Source organism: Trypanosoma theileri (assembly GCF_002087225.1).
Source record: "Trypanosoma theileri isolate Edinburgh chromosome Unknown TM35_Tth_1_V1, whole genome shotgun sequence".
Classification (NCBI taxonomy): domain Eukaryota; phylum Euglenozoa; class Kinetoplastea; order Trypanosomatida; family Trypanosomatidae; genus Trypanosoma; species Trypanosoma theileri.
Genome location: NW_021639843.1, coordinates 644412 through 661098, shown reverse-complemented (window position 1 = coordinate 661098; position 16687 = coordinate 644412). Strand labels below are relative to the sequence as shown.

The window sequence follows — 16687 nt, the reverse complement described above, 5'->3', positions numbered from 1 at the left end:
AGCCTCTCAATTTCAGCCATCTTCTGTTGCAGCTCGTCATTCAGTCTATCGATCTCCGCCAAAAGCCTCTCATTCTCAGCTGCAAGCTTCTCATTATCAGCAGTCTTCTGCTCCAGTTCATCAGCAAGGTTCTCATTCTCAGCAATCTTCTGTTGCAGTTCATCAGTCAGCCTGTCGATCTCCGCTGCTAGTCTTTCATTGTCAGCACTTTTTTGCTGTAGATCTTGAGTAAGCTTATCGTTTTCCGCGTTTAATCTTTCTACTTCTTCCGTCAAGTTGTTGTTTTCGTTGGAAGCTCTTTCATTTTGAGTTGCGAGTGCTTGTGCTTCTGCAGTTTTTTCGTCTAACAGGTTGTTGAGCTTTTCGTTGTCGAGCATTACCTGATTGATATCATTTTCAGCTCTATTTACGGCTTCATTTTTATCGCGAAGTTCATCTCCCAAATTTCTGTTTTCCTCCTCAAGTTGACGCAGTTGATTTTGAAGGCTTTCGATGTCATCGTTTAATTGCTGGACTTGTTGTCCTAGGCCATCGTTTTCTTGTTGAAGCTGATTGCATCGCTGTACGTAATCTGTGTATTCGTCCATGCCAACGGAGAGTAGAGGTTCTGCAGCGAGTACTCGTGGTTCAATTCCTTCTCCTGGATTTGTGCTTCGGAATGATATTGGACCTAGAGTGGGTTCATGAGATCGAGCCTCGTAGGCAGCAAGCCGCCTTTCTCGATGAACCTCAAGTTCTCTTTGTTGTTGTTCAACTGTTTGTAAGAGCGCATTATTTTCATTTTCCTTTTGCTCTAGCGCAGCAAGTGCCTTGTTGTGATCATTGATTTCATTCTCTAGTTTTTGTCGTAGACCATCAATTTCGTTGTCGCGTGTCTCAATACCTGTTAACGCTTCTTGCTCAGATGCTTTAACAGAATCGAGTAAATTTTCTAGTTTCTCCAAGTTCTTTTCCATATCTTGACATTCAGCGTTTTTGTTTTCTAGCTGATGAGCAACATCATGAAGCTTATCTGTGGTATCCTTTGCTTCTTTTTCTACCTGAAGCAGGTCATGACGAAGTTTCTCTATTTCCCCTTCTATTTGTTCATTTTCCTTTGCTGCCTCATTTAGCTTGGCAAGTAGGTCCTCATTGGCTTTCTTGAGATCTGACAACTGACGCTCTAGTTCGGCGTTTTCGTCCTCTGCCTGTTTGCATTGTGCCACTTGCTCATGGAGTTCATCAAGAGTAACACAGTAGAGTGGTTCAGCTGTGTTTTCACCCTTAAATTCTGACAAATTACGCTGGGTTCGCATTTGATTTGCCTGAGTCTTCTGTAACTTGAACAGCTCTAGTTCACTTGCTTGGTCGTCAGCCAAACGCCTAAGTTTCTCAACCAAATCGCGTAGACGACCGATTTCTGCGTGGAGTTCATCATTGCGCTGCCGCAGAGCTTCTTGTTCTCGCATGGTCGATGCAGTCTGTCGACGGAATTCTTCAGCAGATTTCTCCAAGGTATATTGCAGTGAGCGATTTTCATTATGAATCTTGTCCAAAAGCATAAGAAGATCACCAATTTCACTTTCATATGCATCCTTATCACCAAGATTACCTGTCCCTGAGAGTTCCTGGATAAACTCATCAAATGAGAGCCCGCGGAATTTGTCGTCTGCCATATCAAGTGCGTGACATACCTCTACAATTGCGCGATCTAAACCAGTTTTGGGAGTATCAATGTTACGGAGCATACGCTCCATGTCACGTGGGGGAAATTCCTTCAGGCGCGCATTGATTTCATCCCTTGTTTGAGATGTGGGGTGTTGAACATCAAATGAAACCTCAAGACCATCCGGTTTGACCCCGAACACAACGTTCTGAATGCAATCATCTGGTATATGGCATGCGAGAGACTGTTCATTCTTAAATCTTTGTAGTAGTTCTTCTGGTTTCTTTTCCAGTACGGCATCCCAATTTTTCCCGTTGAAACGTTTCTGATGTTTAGTAGTAACAGTTGGCCCTTCTTTGTAGATCCACCGTTCATCATGTTTTCTTAAGTCATCAATAATATCTTGCATCTCCTTGATTTTATTATTCAATTCATTCTCTCGTGTTCCAGCATTTTCATCATCACGATTTCGAAGAATATTGAGCAAGTAGTGTTCTCGGAGGTAAAGTCGTTTTTCCTCAAGTTCGGTGGTATACATCGAGAGACAGTGAAGTTCGGCTAAAAATTCAATAGTTTCATCTGTCATCTGCTTTAACTGATCCTTAAGTTGAAAACGCATACATTTTGCATCATCAAGAACAGTATCTACTTCATCGTCTGTCAGAACACAATTAGAGACTGCCTGATCCACTGGAATAACAGAAATAACCGCTGAACGAGGAACTGTAGCTTGTACAGACGTCTTTGTAAAAGATGTAACTTGCCCCCTAGAAGCTGATGAACCACCACGTGCCAACTCTTCTTTTAACTTCATTATCTTCAGTCGACAGTTTTTCATCCCAGCTATTACACTGGCAATAGCTTCATTTTGCACTTGAACACGTGTATCTGTTGTCAACTTGCTATGTGCTTCTTGGTATGCCAAAGCACTTAGTACCCATTGATGCAGGCTACTGATCGCATCTGAGTCTCGCGCTGCTGCGGCTGATGAATACCGCGAATCAAGCAATACACTCAAAATACTTTCAGGGGCTGGGTAAATTCGTCCTGCAATATCTGCGTGAATAAGTTCCATTATAGCATCTGGTCTCCTGTACTCCATTTGAATTTCAGGCCACGAGAGACAATTATTAATGGTGGGTTCGTTCTGGGCCAGTGAAAGCACCGCCTTCAGTACCGCCACAGCCACTGCTGAGGGACGTTGCTGTGTTGTCACCTCACGCATGTGTACTTCATCTACCGCCTCCACTGCCTCCTTTGCTCCTTCAAACACAGATCTGGCAGCTGAAACGCGATCCTCATTTTCACTACGTATAGCTGCTAACTTATCACGCGCGCTGGAAAGCTGCTCCTGAAGCATTTTCATGCGTTTCATTTCTTTTTCGATCTCATTCGATATAATGCTCTTCAATGTATTATGGTCACCCTGGCTGACACTCCACTGCTGCAGAACGGCTGTGTATTCCGTGAGCGATATCACGGTGCCTAGTGTCCACTGCCAAAGCTCACCACTGTTAACATAGTCATACGCCACAACTTGCCCTTCACGCAGTTCCGGTGACTTCTTCTTTATGGTAGTTAGAAGCGTCATGGTAAGTTCCTCCCTCTATATGTTTGTGTATATAATAACAATATAATAATAATAATAATAATAATAATAATAATAATAATAATAATAATAATAATAATATGGTGTTATCTCCTTTTCTTTGCTTTTCCTTGAAATTTGTTTCTCTACTCCTTTGCTGTTGCTGTTAGTTTACCAGCTACAAATACAAAGAGCAACACAGTAACGCTCTCTCACGAACAGGAGAGTCTCCTTTTTTTTTTTTTCGTTCGCTTCTCTGGAATGACAATGGAACCTCACCAAATGTAAATCGCCTTCAAGTATTCCAGTCGATTCACAATGTGTAATTGTCTTCTATGGCGAATGAAGATTTGTCCACGAACCGCAGATATTCAGTACACACGCACACAAGTACACACTCTCAAACCAAAAAAAGAAATATAAATACAAATACGTAAATAAAAAAAAAAACAATGAAATGTGCAGTCCCTTTTCTACCGTTTCTTTTTGAACTTTACTCACACCTTTAATTCTCTCTTCTGGAGTGTCAGAAGGAAAACAATTACAATGTGAGTATGTTGTAATAGAGAACACAGAAAATGCAATCCTCGATGAATATCCTATCTTGATAATAACCTCTACAACTTTTCTCTCTCCGGTGTTGACTAATATTCTTAGTATTCTTCTACTATGTGGGTTTTAGCTACTTTCTTCTCTACTTTCTTCAAGAAGATTAATGCTAAAATATGATAGACGCTAATAGGAAAGTTCCTACCACCTTACCTACTTCGCTTTATAGTTGTTTTTTTTCTCTTTTTTCTTCACTCTTTTATCTTTTTAGCTCCTTGCTAACCAACAGGTGTCTCCTGTCAGTTTCCCAAGTTGCTATTTGTTTCCTGATGTTGATGTTGATGTCACACACAGAATGTATGACCCTATGAAGCTCCTAAAGAAATACAATATATTACTTTCTTCAGTGAGCCCTATCGTTTATTCGTTTCTCCTTTTGCTTTATCTGTGCCAATTGCTGTTGGTTCTGTTGTCCCCTCTCACTCAGTCGAACTAACCAATTCAGTATTTTCTTCTGCTTCCTTTTTTTTTTATTATCGTACTATAATTGTCAGAGAAGTAAGGAAAACATAAGACGAAGAAAAAGAAAAAAAAAAAAACCATTTATTCTATAACAGAGAGAAAAACGGAACGCTACACCAAAACCGCCACAGTGCAAATAAGAAAAATAAATAAATAAATAAATAACTCATACTGCTCCACTCACAAGTCACTCACACAAAAAACAACATGTGATGCGACAATTCCACACTTACACGCCCTGTATACAAATACACCAGTCCACCCACATCACTCTCATCACAAGTAAAACCAAAAAAAAGGTAGAACTCTGTCAATTAATAAACATTACGATAAACATTTAACCGTGGCAACAGCACCTTTTGCAGGAACACATACCGCAGATTACATCCTTTATATTCTAAGAACTTCTAATAATGCAGAAACCTTGACAAAAACAAAAAAAAAAAACATAAAAAGAAAAATATGCTTCATTGTTCAGAGAAACATACATACCATACATATATATAAACGCCACACACCATGTTAGCAACCCACATTTCAACGTCACAGATAACCTCACTGGGGGTCTGAATAATTACCCAACAAAAAAAAAGAGGATTAAAAATATCAAAAATAAAAAGAAAAAAGAAAAAACAAGAAATACAGGTTGAGCTAAACACGAGTCACACAACTACACTTATTAGAGACACGATGACAGCGAGCAATGTCAGTAAAAAAAAAAAAAAGGCAGCACTCAACAAGAATACCTTCACAAGAATAGCTGACATTTTCTCACAGACAACCCGCAGTCACCCAGCAGCGAACATCTGCCTGCATAAAAACATCGTTCATGAAAACGCAGGAGGGACGCTTGTATTATCTCTCTTAACTCAGTTCTGTGCTCAGTTATTAGCTTTATATTTCCCCTCCCCCTGATGTTGCCCTTTTTTTCAAAGTGGGCAATATTATTTCTTTTGATGTTATTAGATTAACTGTTCTACCAACTTTTTTTTGTTCATATTTTGTTTTGTTTGTATATCTTTGTTGGTATTCCCCATGTCAAACAAATACTTAAATGTGCAAAAATAGACCAGTTTTTGTCTTACCAGAGTCATCACCAAACGGAAATAAATCCAGAAAAAAGTGGAATAAAATAACAAGGTTTCTCGTATTCTTCTATGACTCTTTTTCTACTCAGTTATACCACGTTGTTGGACCTGTTCAGTAAATATTTTAGGGAATATATCTCATTCCTGTTTATTTCTGCATTTGGGCAAACATCTTGCACCCGCACAACAATCGAACATAATCTCTGAATTGATGCAATTAATATTTGTGGTTAAACTGTTTATCATGTTAAAAAAAAAAAAAGATCCATTAAAGTTTTTTTATTGCAATTTAACTTTTACATGAGGGAAAAAAGAAAGCAAACTTATTGCACGATCCAAGAAAAATTACCTTAAGTATAGATGAGTTTTTGCCACATTTGTTTCGCTTGTTTATGGTAGAAAATCTTACAATGTTCGTAGTTTATTCTTTATGCAAAATGAAAAAAAACATGGTGGTATTCCTTGTTGTTGTTGTTGTTGCCATACTATTTTTCTGCACAGGTATTAGGGGCAATCCACAACCCTATTTTTGAGCAAAAAAAATAGGGAAAATAGGGATTCGTGACTATTCTTTGCCACGTCACACTGGGTATAGTGCTGAAAACATCGTTATCAAAAAAAAAAAGGGACTCCCTTCCCCAAACCTCTTGCGCTACTAAAAATTCTCTATTGTCTTCTTGATGCACTAATTTTTCACTCCATAGCTACTGATACGACGTCATTTCTTCGTAATATCAAAGATACATACGGTTCCCATTTACATCATTTGATTCTGGGGTTGAGGATACGCAGTGACATTGGTCTAAGAGAGTTTTATTCTCATTCTCTTGCTAACATTATCGTAAGAGTAAACCCCCCGTAATTTAGGGATCCATCTGCATATATATATTATATTATATTATATTATATATATATATATATATATATATATATATATATCATTAATAACGTAGAAATACAATGGCTACATACATTACCTACATTACCAAGACAAGACCATGCTCATCAGAAAAAAAAAAAAACCATGGAAAAAAAAATTTGATTCTGAAGGCGCAATATCTTCAGAACCCAGCGTCAGAACAAAAAAAAAAAATGATTTTTAAACGAAATGACCGAATTTAAGGCATCATCCTCCTTTTCCTAACATTAAACGTAATAAAAAGAATTTTCTCGAAAAACAATGTAACGGAAAAAAAAACATAGTCTCTCAATTCACGACGAGTATTTCTTTTCGCGGCCATAAAAAAAAAAAAAACGACAAGTGTAAAGTACCCCATTTAAGTGCATACAAAAGCTTTCGAGATGAAGAACCCACTCGTCCCTCCAGTTGTAATAAGACAACGCACAGACGGAAACAATAGTCTCTGTGGCACAGCAAAAAAAAATATCTGAGTTAGTAAAATAGAAGCTAGAACAATATTGATGGTGGAGTATCCTAATAATCACATGGTTAATCATTCCAATCTATATATATATATATAAAGTGGGGAGAAAAACGTCGTACTTTTAATATAGCGAATAATTTATATAATAATTTAAAGAAAAATTAATAATACTAAGCCAACATCTTAAAGAAAAAGAAAGAACCTCAAGAAGTCTAAATGAGGAAACCAAAAATAAAATTCATCCCAGATCAAGAAAAACCTGTACGACGGTATGACATCAGGCAAATTAGCAGCCCTCCCAAACTACATCCCGTTAAACTTTGCCCAAAAAATAAAATAAAAAAAAAAAAACACTCTTCCATTAAGACAAAAAAAAAAAAAAACGTTTTCACAAGTTTTAACGCCAAGAAAAAAAAAAAAATTTCAAAACGAAACCCACAGATGAAGGCAGAAAACATCACCCTGTCAATATGATCTCACTCACCACACATACAGACATCACATCTTTTAACTTTCACTTCGTCTCGCTGTGGTATCATTTAATATTCAGAAAGTCAACCACAACTACAAATAATTCTCATTACTGTAATTTCCCTCTAAAAAAAGGGAAGGATTTACTCGATGTCCTTCGTCAATGGAAATCGAACAGAAGAGTATATGAAACAATTTCCAACACCAACACCCACTGAACTCATGAAAAACAATTTAACAATAGATTATTATCACAATTGCATCCAATAAAGGTAGCAAATGGTAGGTTAGAGGTCAGATTAAGGAGGAAATAAGTCAACATTTCACCTTATAGAAAAAAAAATAAGAGTAAATCTCCTGATATTATCTTGGGGTAGGAATTACAGAAGGAACCATTCTCCTCTTATTATTTCGATGTAATCCTGAAACAGAGTTAGAGGTTTGTAAACCTCATACGCAGTGTTTTTTTTTTTTTCAGACTTTTTTCTTGTAAAATCCCAGAAAACTGTTACATTCCAATAGAAATCATTCACCTCTTGGCTCACCCTAAACAAGTAATAATGGGCCAGGAAATATATATATATAATCGTTAATGTCGTGCGCAAACTTCAAAATCTTTCAGGAAAGTCAAAAATAGTACATCAATAGATTAATCTCATGAAACTCCACGTTGGAAAACTACTGTATATATTACATTTCCAGATGATTTGTCCGTCTTAAAAGAATTAAGGATAGCTATTCTACGACAGAGTTCAAAAGCATATATTTCTTTTTTTTTTTTGCGTGTATCGATTTCTCCCGCAAATTTTACAGCAGTATATGTATCCCAAGGATAAATCCCAGCAATCAAATGCATGGAAATAATCTGCTCGCGTCATAATATGGCTGAAGCCAAATCCTGTAATTAATATCCAGAAGTATAAATGGATAAGAATCAATTGAAATCAAACTATTTGCTACAAGTACTGTTTGCAACAATTACAGCGTTGTGGTGGTAAAACACAATTGAGTGATCACCGAAATTAAACAGAGAAAGAAACGAATTGTCAAACAGTGATGCACATAAGAACGAACCCCAGTGACCCCAAAACTGATTTTCTTAAAAAAGAAGAGACTAAAGTCCACATGAACCTATGGCATAAAGGCAGACAAGACCAAAATAAAATAAAAAAAACACCTGTCGTAAAGTCAAAGGCGTCCGGAGGAAACCCAACACCCGCCACCGAAACGAAACAATCCAGACAGGCCAAACGAGAGCGCCACCCCCGCCACCGCGGTCCGAGGGGAAACATGGGGGACGGAACGCCCGCGGAGAATCAGCCGGGCAGGGATGACGAACCCCGCTGCACCAAAGAAGGGTCCCATCCTCCGCGACTTCTGTTGGGGGTGGGGGGCGGGGTCAATCTCAAACCTTCCCTCTGGGAAGTGGCGGGCCGAGGTGGGAGCCCACCTTTCGTTATCAGTTGATTTGGCGCTTTGGTGCGCTCAGGGTGGAAAACGGCACGAGAAAAAAAAAAAAAAACACGCGCACAAAATACCGTAAAACCCTGGACGGCCTCGGGCGCCCACGCGGTTTTCCCAATCAAGGGCGAAACCACACGAAAACCCAACAAAAGACGGCGAAAGGGACCGACTTTTTCGGCACACGAAAATTTCGTCCGAAGCATGTTTGCGAGCCCCTTCCGGTTTCCGGAGCCGCAAAGAAAAAGAAAAAAACGCAGCACCCCGGTGGGCCAGAGGAGGGGCCCCATTTCACGGAGGCAGAATGCCGCACACCCGGCGAACCCTTTCAGGAAAAGGCGGTTGACGAACATCTTCGCCCAAGACCGTTTGTCAAATCACCCGTGCCTATTCTAAAAGGGCTTCCCGGAGAAGAAAACGCATTGGAAGTAGCATTTCGTGGGCCCCCGTAGCCCGCTAGCGGACCAGCCATCCCGATAGCATTCAGGAAAAGCACAACGGCTTGCAGCAAAGCATGCCTGGATGGGCAGAGCGGTTCGTTCGATCCAATCTTATTTGACCTTTCTTTCGCGAATAAGGGGCGCAAAACGGCGACATAGAGAAGTGACCTTTAACAAATTCTTGCGGCACCAGCCCTCGGAGAAAGGCCCAACAAAACAGACCAACATGCCGCCCGCCAAAAACAGCTGACGCGTTTTTTGAAAGGGGTTCCCTCCTTTCACCCAAACCCCCTATTATACCACGAAAGCGCGTTTTTTTTTTTTTTTTGTTTTTGTTTTTGTTACTATGTGTTTTTCCCCTCCGTCGCTCCTAAGGGTTGGGTTTCAAAAGACCCCAAGGGAAGTTTCGCCCACGCCCTGTCAAGATTTGCTCTTTTAGACGTTCTCCTCTGCCAAAAAAAGGTGGTGGCTTGTAGCGTTTTCGTGGGGCGGGCAGCCCCGTTCTCCGGCAAGCCGTGCGCCAAACACCTTTGCAGCCGCGACGCGCGGGGAACAAGCTTCGGCAGGATCTTGCGAACAAAACGGCCCACATTTAAAGTTCTACAGCGGTCAACGCGCCAATTTCAAAAAAAAAAAAAAACAATAGTAAAAAATATATCCAGCCCTATTCCCCATCTCTGCCGAACGCGTTCGGGCTAAAGGAAGTGAACGTTATAGAGATTGCGGTTCTTTTTTCGACCAAAGATGCTGCGTTTTTCTTTTCTTTTTCGCGATCGAAGAATCCGTGAATGATTTTATACTTTTGAGTATGACATTACCATTATCCCACTGAAACGCCGCATTGGGCGATCTTTTGAACTATTTTCATGGTACAATTATCAACCTTTTTTCTTTTCGCCACTGATCCGCAGACCATCGAATCAAGGGAGGATGCATCCCATTTGTGGTGCTGACAAGGGCGGTGTTGCCAATATAACTATTACAGTAGTAGTTTTGGGACGATGTCGAGAATATAAAGACCAACTATGAAGCCCTCGCTTGTGCGACTGGATTCCGTAAACGCATCTACCCAACACCACGCCGAAACAGAAAGTTGCTCAGAACATAACAAAGAAAATAAGATGAAAAAAAATTCAAGCAGAGTATTGCAGCGATTTCGTCATATACTGCAATGAAGTTCTTGGATATATGACACTTTGATGCCTTTGATACCAGTATCTTCCTGTATAAACCTTTTTCTTCTTCTTTATTGAAATGGTGCAACCACTAACAGTTATATGTATATTCTTTTCCTTTTTACTTTTTACTTTCACGCAGAAAACGTACGAATGGTAAAGATATCTATAAGAATCTCATAGATGGATGACCACGAATTTATCTCATCCCCTTTGGTTTTAACAGCATCTAAATTCAATTTCCACCACAGGAGGGCAACAATATTACTATCTCTTTGGTCTTTGCCCCACCCCGGCAACTTCCACAGAAGGGTGAAATGTGTAAAAAAGGTACCTCTGCAGATGGAACAAAAGCGCATGTCACAGGGCTTTCTCGAATTAAATTTTTCTCCCTTCTAAACACGGCTGGCCTTGGCGCTGTGCGGCGTTTGAAACTTGACGGCCGGCAAGCACTCCAGAAGAAAGGGTTCTCGGCCCACGAATTCCCCTAAAGAATATGGGCCACTGGATCTTGGCACCGCCCCCCGACGTCCAAACCCTAGAGGGGGTCAGCATTCTTGAAAATGCATGTTGTTGAAAAAATTATTTGACTTGGTTTTTTGGGGGGGTGGGGAAAGTGCCTCCTTTTAATTTTCTTGATTGCTTTTGATTTCCTTAAAGAAAATCATGCGCTCAACCACGGCGCCGCGACAAGGTAGCAAATTATCGCCAAAGTGGCTATCGAACAAATCGTCATCTCTTCCTTGACGGTTTTTCTTCTGCAGCCGTAAACGGCAGCTCCCGCCCTGTTAAGGTATATTTGGAGGTGGTATAGATAAAACCTAGCTATTATGTATGTCAACTCTAGTTTTAAATAATCTTCAAAAATGCCTCTTGTTCTCGCTTTCTTGAAGCGGCGGCTGGTCGCATGATGTCGTTCACATTGTGAAAACGGTGAAGTCCATCACTGAAAATTTGTTTAAACTCACTTGTCATAATGGCAAATCCATATTATTTTCGTGTAAGGCAACACGAAAGTAATTAATATGTCCAAAAAAAAAAGGTCCCGAGCTTGAAATTGCAGCTAAGTTCCAACCTTCTTTGATTCCGAGGATGTCCATGAAAACAAGGTTCAGACCCCAGGGACCCCACATCAACGATGCCAACTGTAGAGGCTTGCTGATGCTTGCTGGCGTTATTGCCAAATCTAATGCAAGGTGTTTCAAGGCAGTTGCGCGAAATTGGCGCACCCAAGAAACCATTTAAGTTGGCGAGTGTGGGATTTTTGATTCTTTGCCTTCTTCTTTGCGTGCGCCTTGCGCCCTCTTTTTTGTGAACATTCCGTCTTGTCGCAGTGCACGACTGCGGTTGCCACAGCTTATATTGTTTCTTCTGGTGGTTAATTTTGTATTCTCCACTATTTCTTTTACCTCTGCAGACGTTCGCTGGCTACACCTCTCAGTTTGGAGTGAACTGCAACAAACATGGTTTCAAAAGATCACTTTCGAGTGAAAGCGCCAGGTTTTTCACGCAGAGGCCCCGTCCCAACATTTGGTCCGCCCCTTTGCGGGCATCCCAAAGCAAAGTTTTTATTTCCTTTTTTTTAGGTATACAGAATGCGAACATATGGTTAAGCGCCATCCTTGCCCCCATGGAGGTTTAGCGCCGTCCGGGGTTATCGAGCTAACTGCTTTTCCTTTGCCAGTTTCAGATGCGAAATGAAAGGGGAAAGTCACCCCCATGAACTACAGGAAATTGCAGGCAGAAAGCTTTCAGATCCTCCTCACTGTGAGGTTTCTTTTCAAATACCCAGTTTCCCTCAATGCACTTTGTAACGCATTTAGCCCCTAATTCTGGCGCCTCCCATCCTAAAGGGGGGCCGGGCATGCCCAATCGAGATCCCAGAAAAGCCTCTGGTTTTTTTTTTTGCCAGCTTGCGAAAAGAATGATCGGGTCTTACTATTTTTTAGTGAACAAATTCTGTGCTGGGGTTTTAACATTTAGGTAAATGAGTTTTCTTTCCAATCTTACAGTTCTGTCTGGCCGTGGGTTTCTGAAAAGCCCACCCAACCCAACCCTCTCCACCACGACTGGGAGGCGGGCTAAAAAGGGGTTCCCCAGCACACTTCCATTCCCTCAGTTCTTGATATGTTTTTCAACAGTATAACTGTCTGGTAAAATACAATTTATTTTTTATAAACCATGGGGTTCAAATTCGTGGAGGTTAAATACATGGTTTTCTTTGTTCTTCTGTTTTCTTGTTTATGGTGGAAGAAAGGCTAAGATTATTCTTTTTAAGAAACGGTGGGCAACAAGAAGGCCTACGCAATGGGTTGGGGTATGTTCCGCTGCCCGTTAAAATAAATATTGAGTTGGCGCCCTTCGAAAGATAAAATGCCAGCAAGGGGTCGGCTTCTGCAGCTGCCTTTTTCCTTGGCGCCAAATAAAGGAAAATGCTGTAAGGCAATTATTACCGCAGTAAACTTTTGAATGGTCTTTTGGCGGTCATCCGTTCCGATTCCGAAAGTGACAAACGTCTTTTTGCCAACATCCATTAACAAAAGAGATCCCAACGACCCCCTTTAAAAGGCCATTCTTTACCAAAACTTCTTATAATTATAGCCAAGAGAACACATTATTCTTTATTTTAGCCAGAAACAGGTCAGGCGAAAACAAAACTTTGGCAAACCAGAAGCGATAAAAAAGCGTAGATAAATTTCTCTTTTGGGCTTCCTTTAACCCTTGCGGGAAAAGCAGGGCACCCTGCCACTTACGGCGCCATTTTAAGTCCAGAAATCAAAAGGTGTATATCGTATCGTCGCGCTGGCTGCAACCGTAATTTTCAGCGATTTTCTTTGCGAGGTTTGCATCAACGGCGCGGGTTTCGAAAAGGGGTGGGGGACGCCCCCCCCACCCCCCGCAAGCAAGAGAGGGGCGCGAGAAAATGAAAATACATTTATTTTAAAGCACCCACCCGGGACGCATTCGTCTGCTTTTGCCTCGCCCCCTTTGGCCAATTTATTAATGTTTTGCAACGTTTTCTTTTTAAGAGGATGTATCGCCCCTGAAAGCATCCCTAATAGGGCGGGTTCAAAAACCAAAGAAGGTCCCATGGTGTATCCTCTTGCCCTTGGGCGAGGGCCCCCTTCGGATCACGAATGGGCAAAAAACCCGGCAGGAATTTTACCCCTAACAGAAAACCGCTGCGGACAGCAGGGGCTTCTAAGAACATTTTTGACGATGTTGGGGTGTTGGATGCCGCCCGTTATGCCCCAGACTGGGGGCCGGAAAACCTTGCAAAAGAATTCCCTTTAGCGCCCGGGCCCCAGCTGCGTTTTCAGGGGGGAACGAAACAGGGAAAAACAGACTCCTGTCACTTGTGGCGGGTTCCCTGGTTCGGATGGTGCCCACCGAATGTTCGCAAAGAGTGGGGAAATCAATTTCCAGCTGCACGCAAGACGCCCCCTAGGCCCACTATGAACTTACAGAACGGGAATCTTTGGGAAGCCATAACGGCCCGACCGTCTCTTCGCTAAGACCGGCAGGGTGAACCAGGCAAAAAAAAAAAAAAAACCTGCCAATTTCAAAACGGTATCCGGACCCACAAGGCAGATGGTGGGCAATCGAACGAGGAGAATGCGGGATTTGCCCTCTTAATTATTTTTACCTGCGTTGGCTGGTGTCGTTTCCAAAAGATTTTTGAAAAACATTTTTAAAATTTGGCCTCCCGCAAATCTGTGAGAGAATGGACCCCAACTCCGCAACAACACACTAACTTTATTAAAAGAAATTATTCCCAATAGCAGTTCGAAGGTGTTTGTTTTTCCTCCTATTTTGCCGTTTAGCCCCATTTTCAGAACCGCCAGCTGCCGTAGTAGAACATCGTCTCAAACATGAAAGGCGGCGGGAAAAAGAAATTATCTAGCCTTCCATTTGGGCATACGGCATTTTAGAAAAGAGGAGATTGTTTATGACTGTTTGAAAGGGGCGCGGGCCTTGAGCAAAGGTAATGCTTTTCACCACACATTGTGAAGCTGGAGGGGCGCGGGGGTCATCGAGGGAAATCCAAGAAATGTCCTTTCATTTCTCGTGATGTGCCCTCTCTTTTTTTTTTAAGGCACCACGCCTCAGCAGGTGGAAAGGTTAGGAAGGATATCTTCACCATTGGATACGTTAATTACTGCTTGCAATATTCAGCCTGTACCTGATCTGATCTCACGATTTCTGGTTAGCCCACGTTGGTCGCAGCATGCAAACCCAGCGGCGGGATGTACAAGTTCGATGGATTGGGACAATTCGTGGGTATCACCGTCCGGCGGTCGGCAATTTAGAAGTTTACAAGTCCCTCGTGCTGATTGGAAGACGCGGCCGCGCAATGGCAAAGGTAAAAGGGCAAACCATTTTCAGAGCACCGCAAACTCTCTTATCACATTGGGGTTTTTCCATATCATGGGAGGTTCTTTTTTTTTTTCTCACGTTCAATCCTCCCAAAGCGGAATGGTGGTGATTCTTTTTTTTTTTTTTGACAGCTTGCGAAAAGAATGATCGAGTCTTACTGACTTTTATATCTTGTATGGGTTTTAACTATTAGGAATATTTTTACTTCTTTCCTTTCCTAACAGCGAGTCAATAGTAAGTTTCTGAAAAGAAAGTAGTAAGTTTTTTAAAGTAAGGTATATGATGACGACAACCATTCAGCCCTATACACCACTAGAGTGGAGGATTTGTACTAAGGCTTTCCAAGATTTTGTTCGCCAATATGGCCCAACAGCATTTTCCTTTGATTTAAGACCAGCGGATATGCCGCAACACACTTTTCATCTTGACAGTATTCTAACGATAGAAGGGGATACTCTCAAATTAAGAATACGACCACACGACTATATGGACTGGGAGACCGTATGCCCGTCCATTACTGGTTTTACTATGCCTCGGAATCAAAATTTTCTCCAAATTTTCGAGACGACATATAACTTATTCAGATCAGAATGGTCCGCACTGGGAGAGGAAGCTCTAAGGCTTCATCAAGAGTATAACAGTGCACGAGCACAGTTAGAACACGAAGCTTTTCGGGTACAACAAACCGCTAATATACAACTCCAGGAATTACAGAACCAATTGGCACAGATGCATCAAGAGGCTACCCTCACTTCAACGCAGCAGGCGCAACTGCAGCAGCAAGTACAAGACACGCAAGCGCAACTGGCTAACACGCAAACCCTATTGGCTGCATCTCATGCACAACTAAACCAAACGCTGGATGAATTACGACAGTTGCAGAATCAGCACGCGGCAACACAAGCGCAATTAAAATCGGCGCTGGAAAACTTAAATGAAACGGAACAACCCACTTTTCCGGGTGAAACGAAGGAACCAAAGGTATCACCACAGAAAGGGAGAAATTTATCAAGCTGGGCATGGAAGCCTAAACCCGCGTTGTCGGAAAATGAGGAACGCCCGAAGTTGGGTCTTCGGGGAATGCAGGAATGCCGCCAACCAACGTGGCTAGAGAGCAGCCGGCCTATAGAGAAAATCCGTACGTTTGACGGCTTAATGGAATTTTTGCTGGATACATCACCAGCTGATGTTGTGACGGCTTATCAGCAAATTTTTCCCCGACCAGTTAATCCTGGTCTATTCTATCAAGATGCATGGGATATGTTCGTACAATGGTTGGACTCCCTTCGAAACGAGGGAATTTCAGAACAGTTCGTCCAAGTGGGACGACAAATATATACGCACCTCAGAATAATTCAGGCAGCAAGAGATAACCCAGGCGTTAAGATAACCGCACTACGAGAAGCTTACGAAGAGCCTTGGAAAAAAGACGATCCAATCGCGCAAGCCGTAAATAAGGTAAAACGGAAACAGTCAGTACCACCGCCAAGTAAGGCACGGTGTTACAGATGCGGTCGCATGGACATTACAGCACGTCGTGCCGTGTGAATTTACAGAAAGAACCATTTAAACCAAAAAACGATTATCGGCCCCGGAAACAATGAAAACCGGGGCCCGGACAAATAGGATACGTAAAGAAGAACAACTTTCACGAATGGACGCGTCCACTCAACACCGTGGTTTTCTTCCGTTCCCATATTCAAACGGGTATACAAAAAATTTTAACAGTAAATACGCAACATCAAAACAAACACGAGACAGTAAAACAACTCCAAGAGGTTTTCCCATCAGGTACACTCCCCCAGGGTACGACTTCAATAAACGCGGTAACATTGATTCCAGCAAGATCCCACGATCCGTACATCGTGGCGTTGGCTTCAGAGGCCAATCGGATCGCCAAACGCATGTGGACTCAGACAACATGGGAGCAAAGAGGCTCCATAATGAGAAGATTCATCGATTTCGCGATGCAACACAGTTTAGACG

The 16687-nt window shown here is 41.8% G+C and overlaps 6 protein-coding genes across 6 annotated transcripts; 3 read left to right on the top strand and 3 right to left on the bottom strand.

Annotated features, from left to right (window-relative positions):
- Window positions 1-2: 2 nt before the first annotated feature.
- On the bottom strand, window positions 3-3236 carry TM35_000013530 (Flagellar attachment zone protein 1; the record flags this gene model as incomplete). The annotated part of the gene is made up of 1 exon (XM_029021034.1): window positions 3-3236. A coding segment is annotated over one exon (3234 nt), but the record flags the coding sequence as incomplete, so codon positions are not given.
- A 5328-nt stretch (window positions 3237-8564) lies between these two features.
- On the bottom strand, window positions 8565-9062 carry TM35_000013520 (uncharacterized protein; the record flags this gene model as incomplete). Its single annotated transcript, XM_029021033.1, has 1 exon — window positions 8565-9062. The coding sequence occupies one exon, from the start codon at window positions 9060-9062 to the stop codon at window positions 8565-8567; it is 498 nt and encodes a 165-aa protein (XP_028887541.1).
- Window positions 9063-13086: 4024 nt separating this feature from the next.
- TM35_000013510 (uncharacterized protein) lies at window positions 13087-13416 on the bottom strand (the record flags this gene model as incomplete). Its single annotated transcript, XM_029021032.1, has 1 exon — window positions 13087-13416. One exon carries the CDS (start codon window positions 13414-13416, stop codon window positions 13087-13089), a length of 330 nt encoding a protein of 109 aa, XP_028887540.1.
- Window positions 13417-13461: 45 nt separating this feature from the next.
- On the top strand, window positions 13462-13839 carry TM35_000013500 (uncharacterized protein; the record flags this gene model as incomplete). Its single annotated transcript, XM_029021031.1, has 1 exon — window positions 13462-13839. The coding sequence occupies one exon, from the start codon at window positions 13462-13464 to the stop codon at window positions 13837-13839; it is 378 nt and encodes a 125-aa protein (XP_028887539.1).
- Window positions 13840-14980: 1141 nt separating this feature from the next.
- TM35_000013490 (uncharacterized protein) lies at window positions 14981-16249 on the top strand (the record flags this gene model as incomplete). The annotated part of the gene is made up of 1 exon (XM_029021030.1): window positions 14981-16249. One exon carries the CDS (start codon window positions 14981-14983, stop codon window positions 16247-16249), a length of 1269 nt encoding a protein of 422 aa, XP_028887538.1.
- A 52-nt stretch (window positions 16250-16301) lies between these two features.
- Window positions 16302-16685, top strand: TM35_000013480 (uncharacterized protein; the record flags this gene model as incomplete). The annotated part of the gene is made up of 1 exon (XM_029021029.1): window positions 16302-16685. A coding segment is annotated over one exon (384 nt), but the record flags the coding sequence as incomplete, so codon positions are not given.
- Between the last annotated feature and the right edge of the window lie 2 nt (window positions 16686-16687).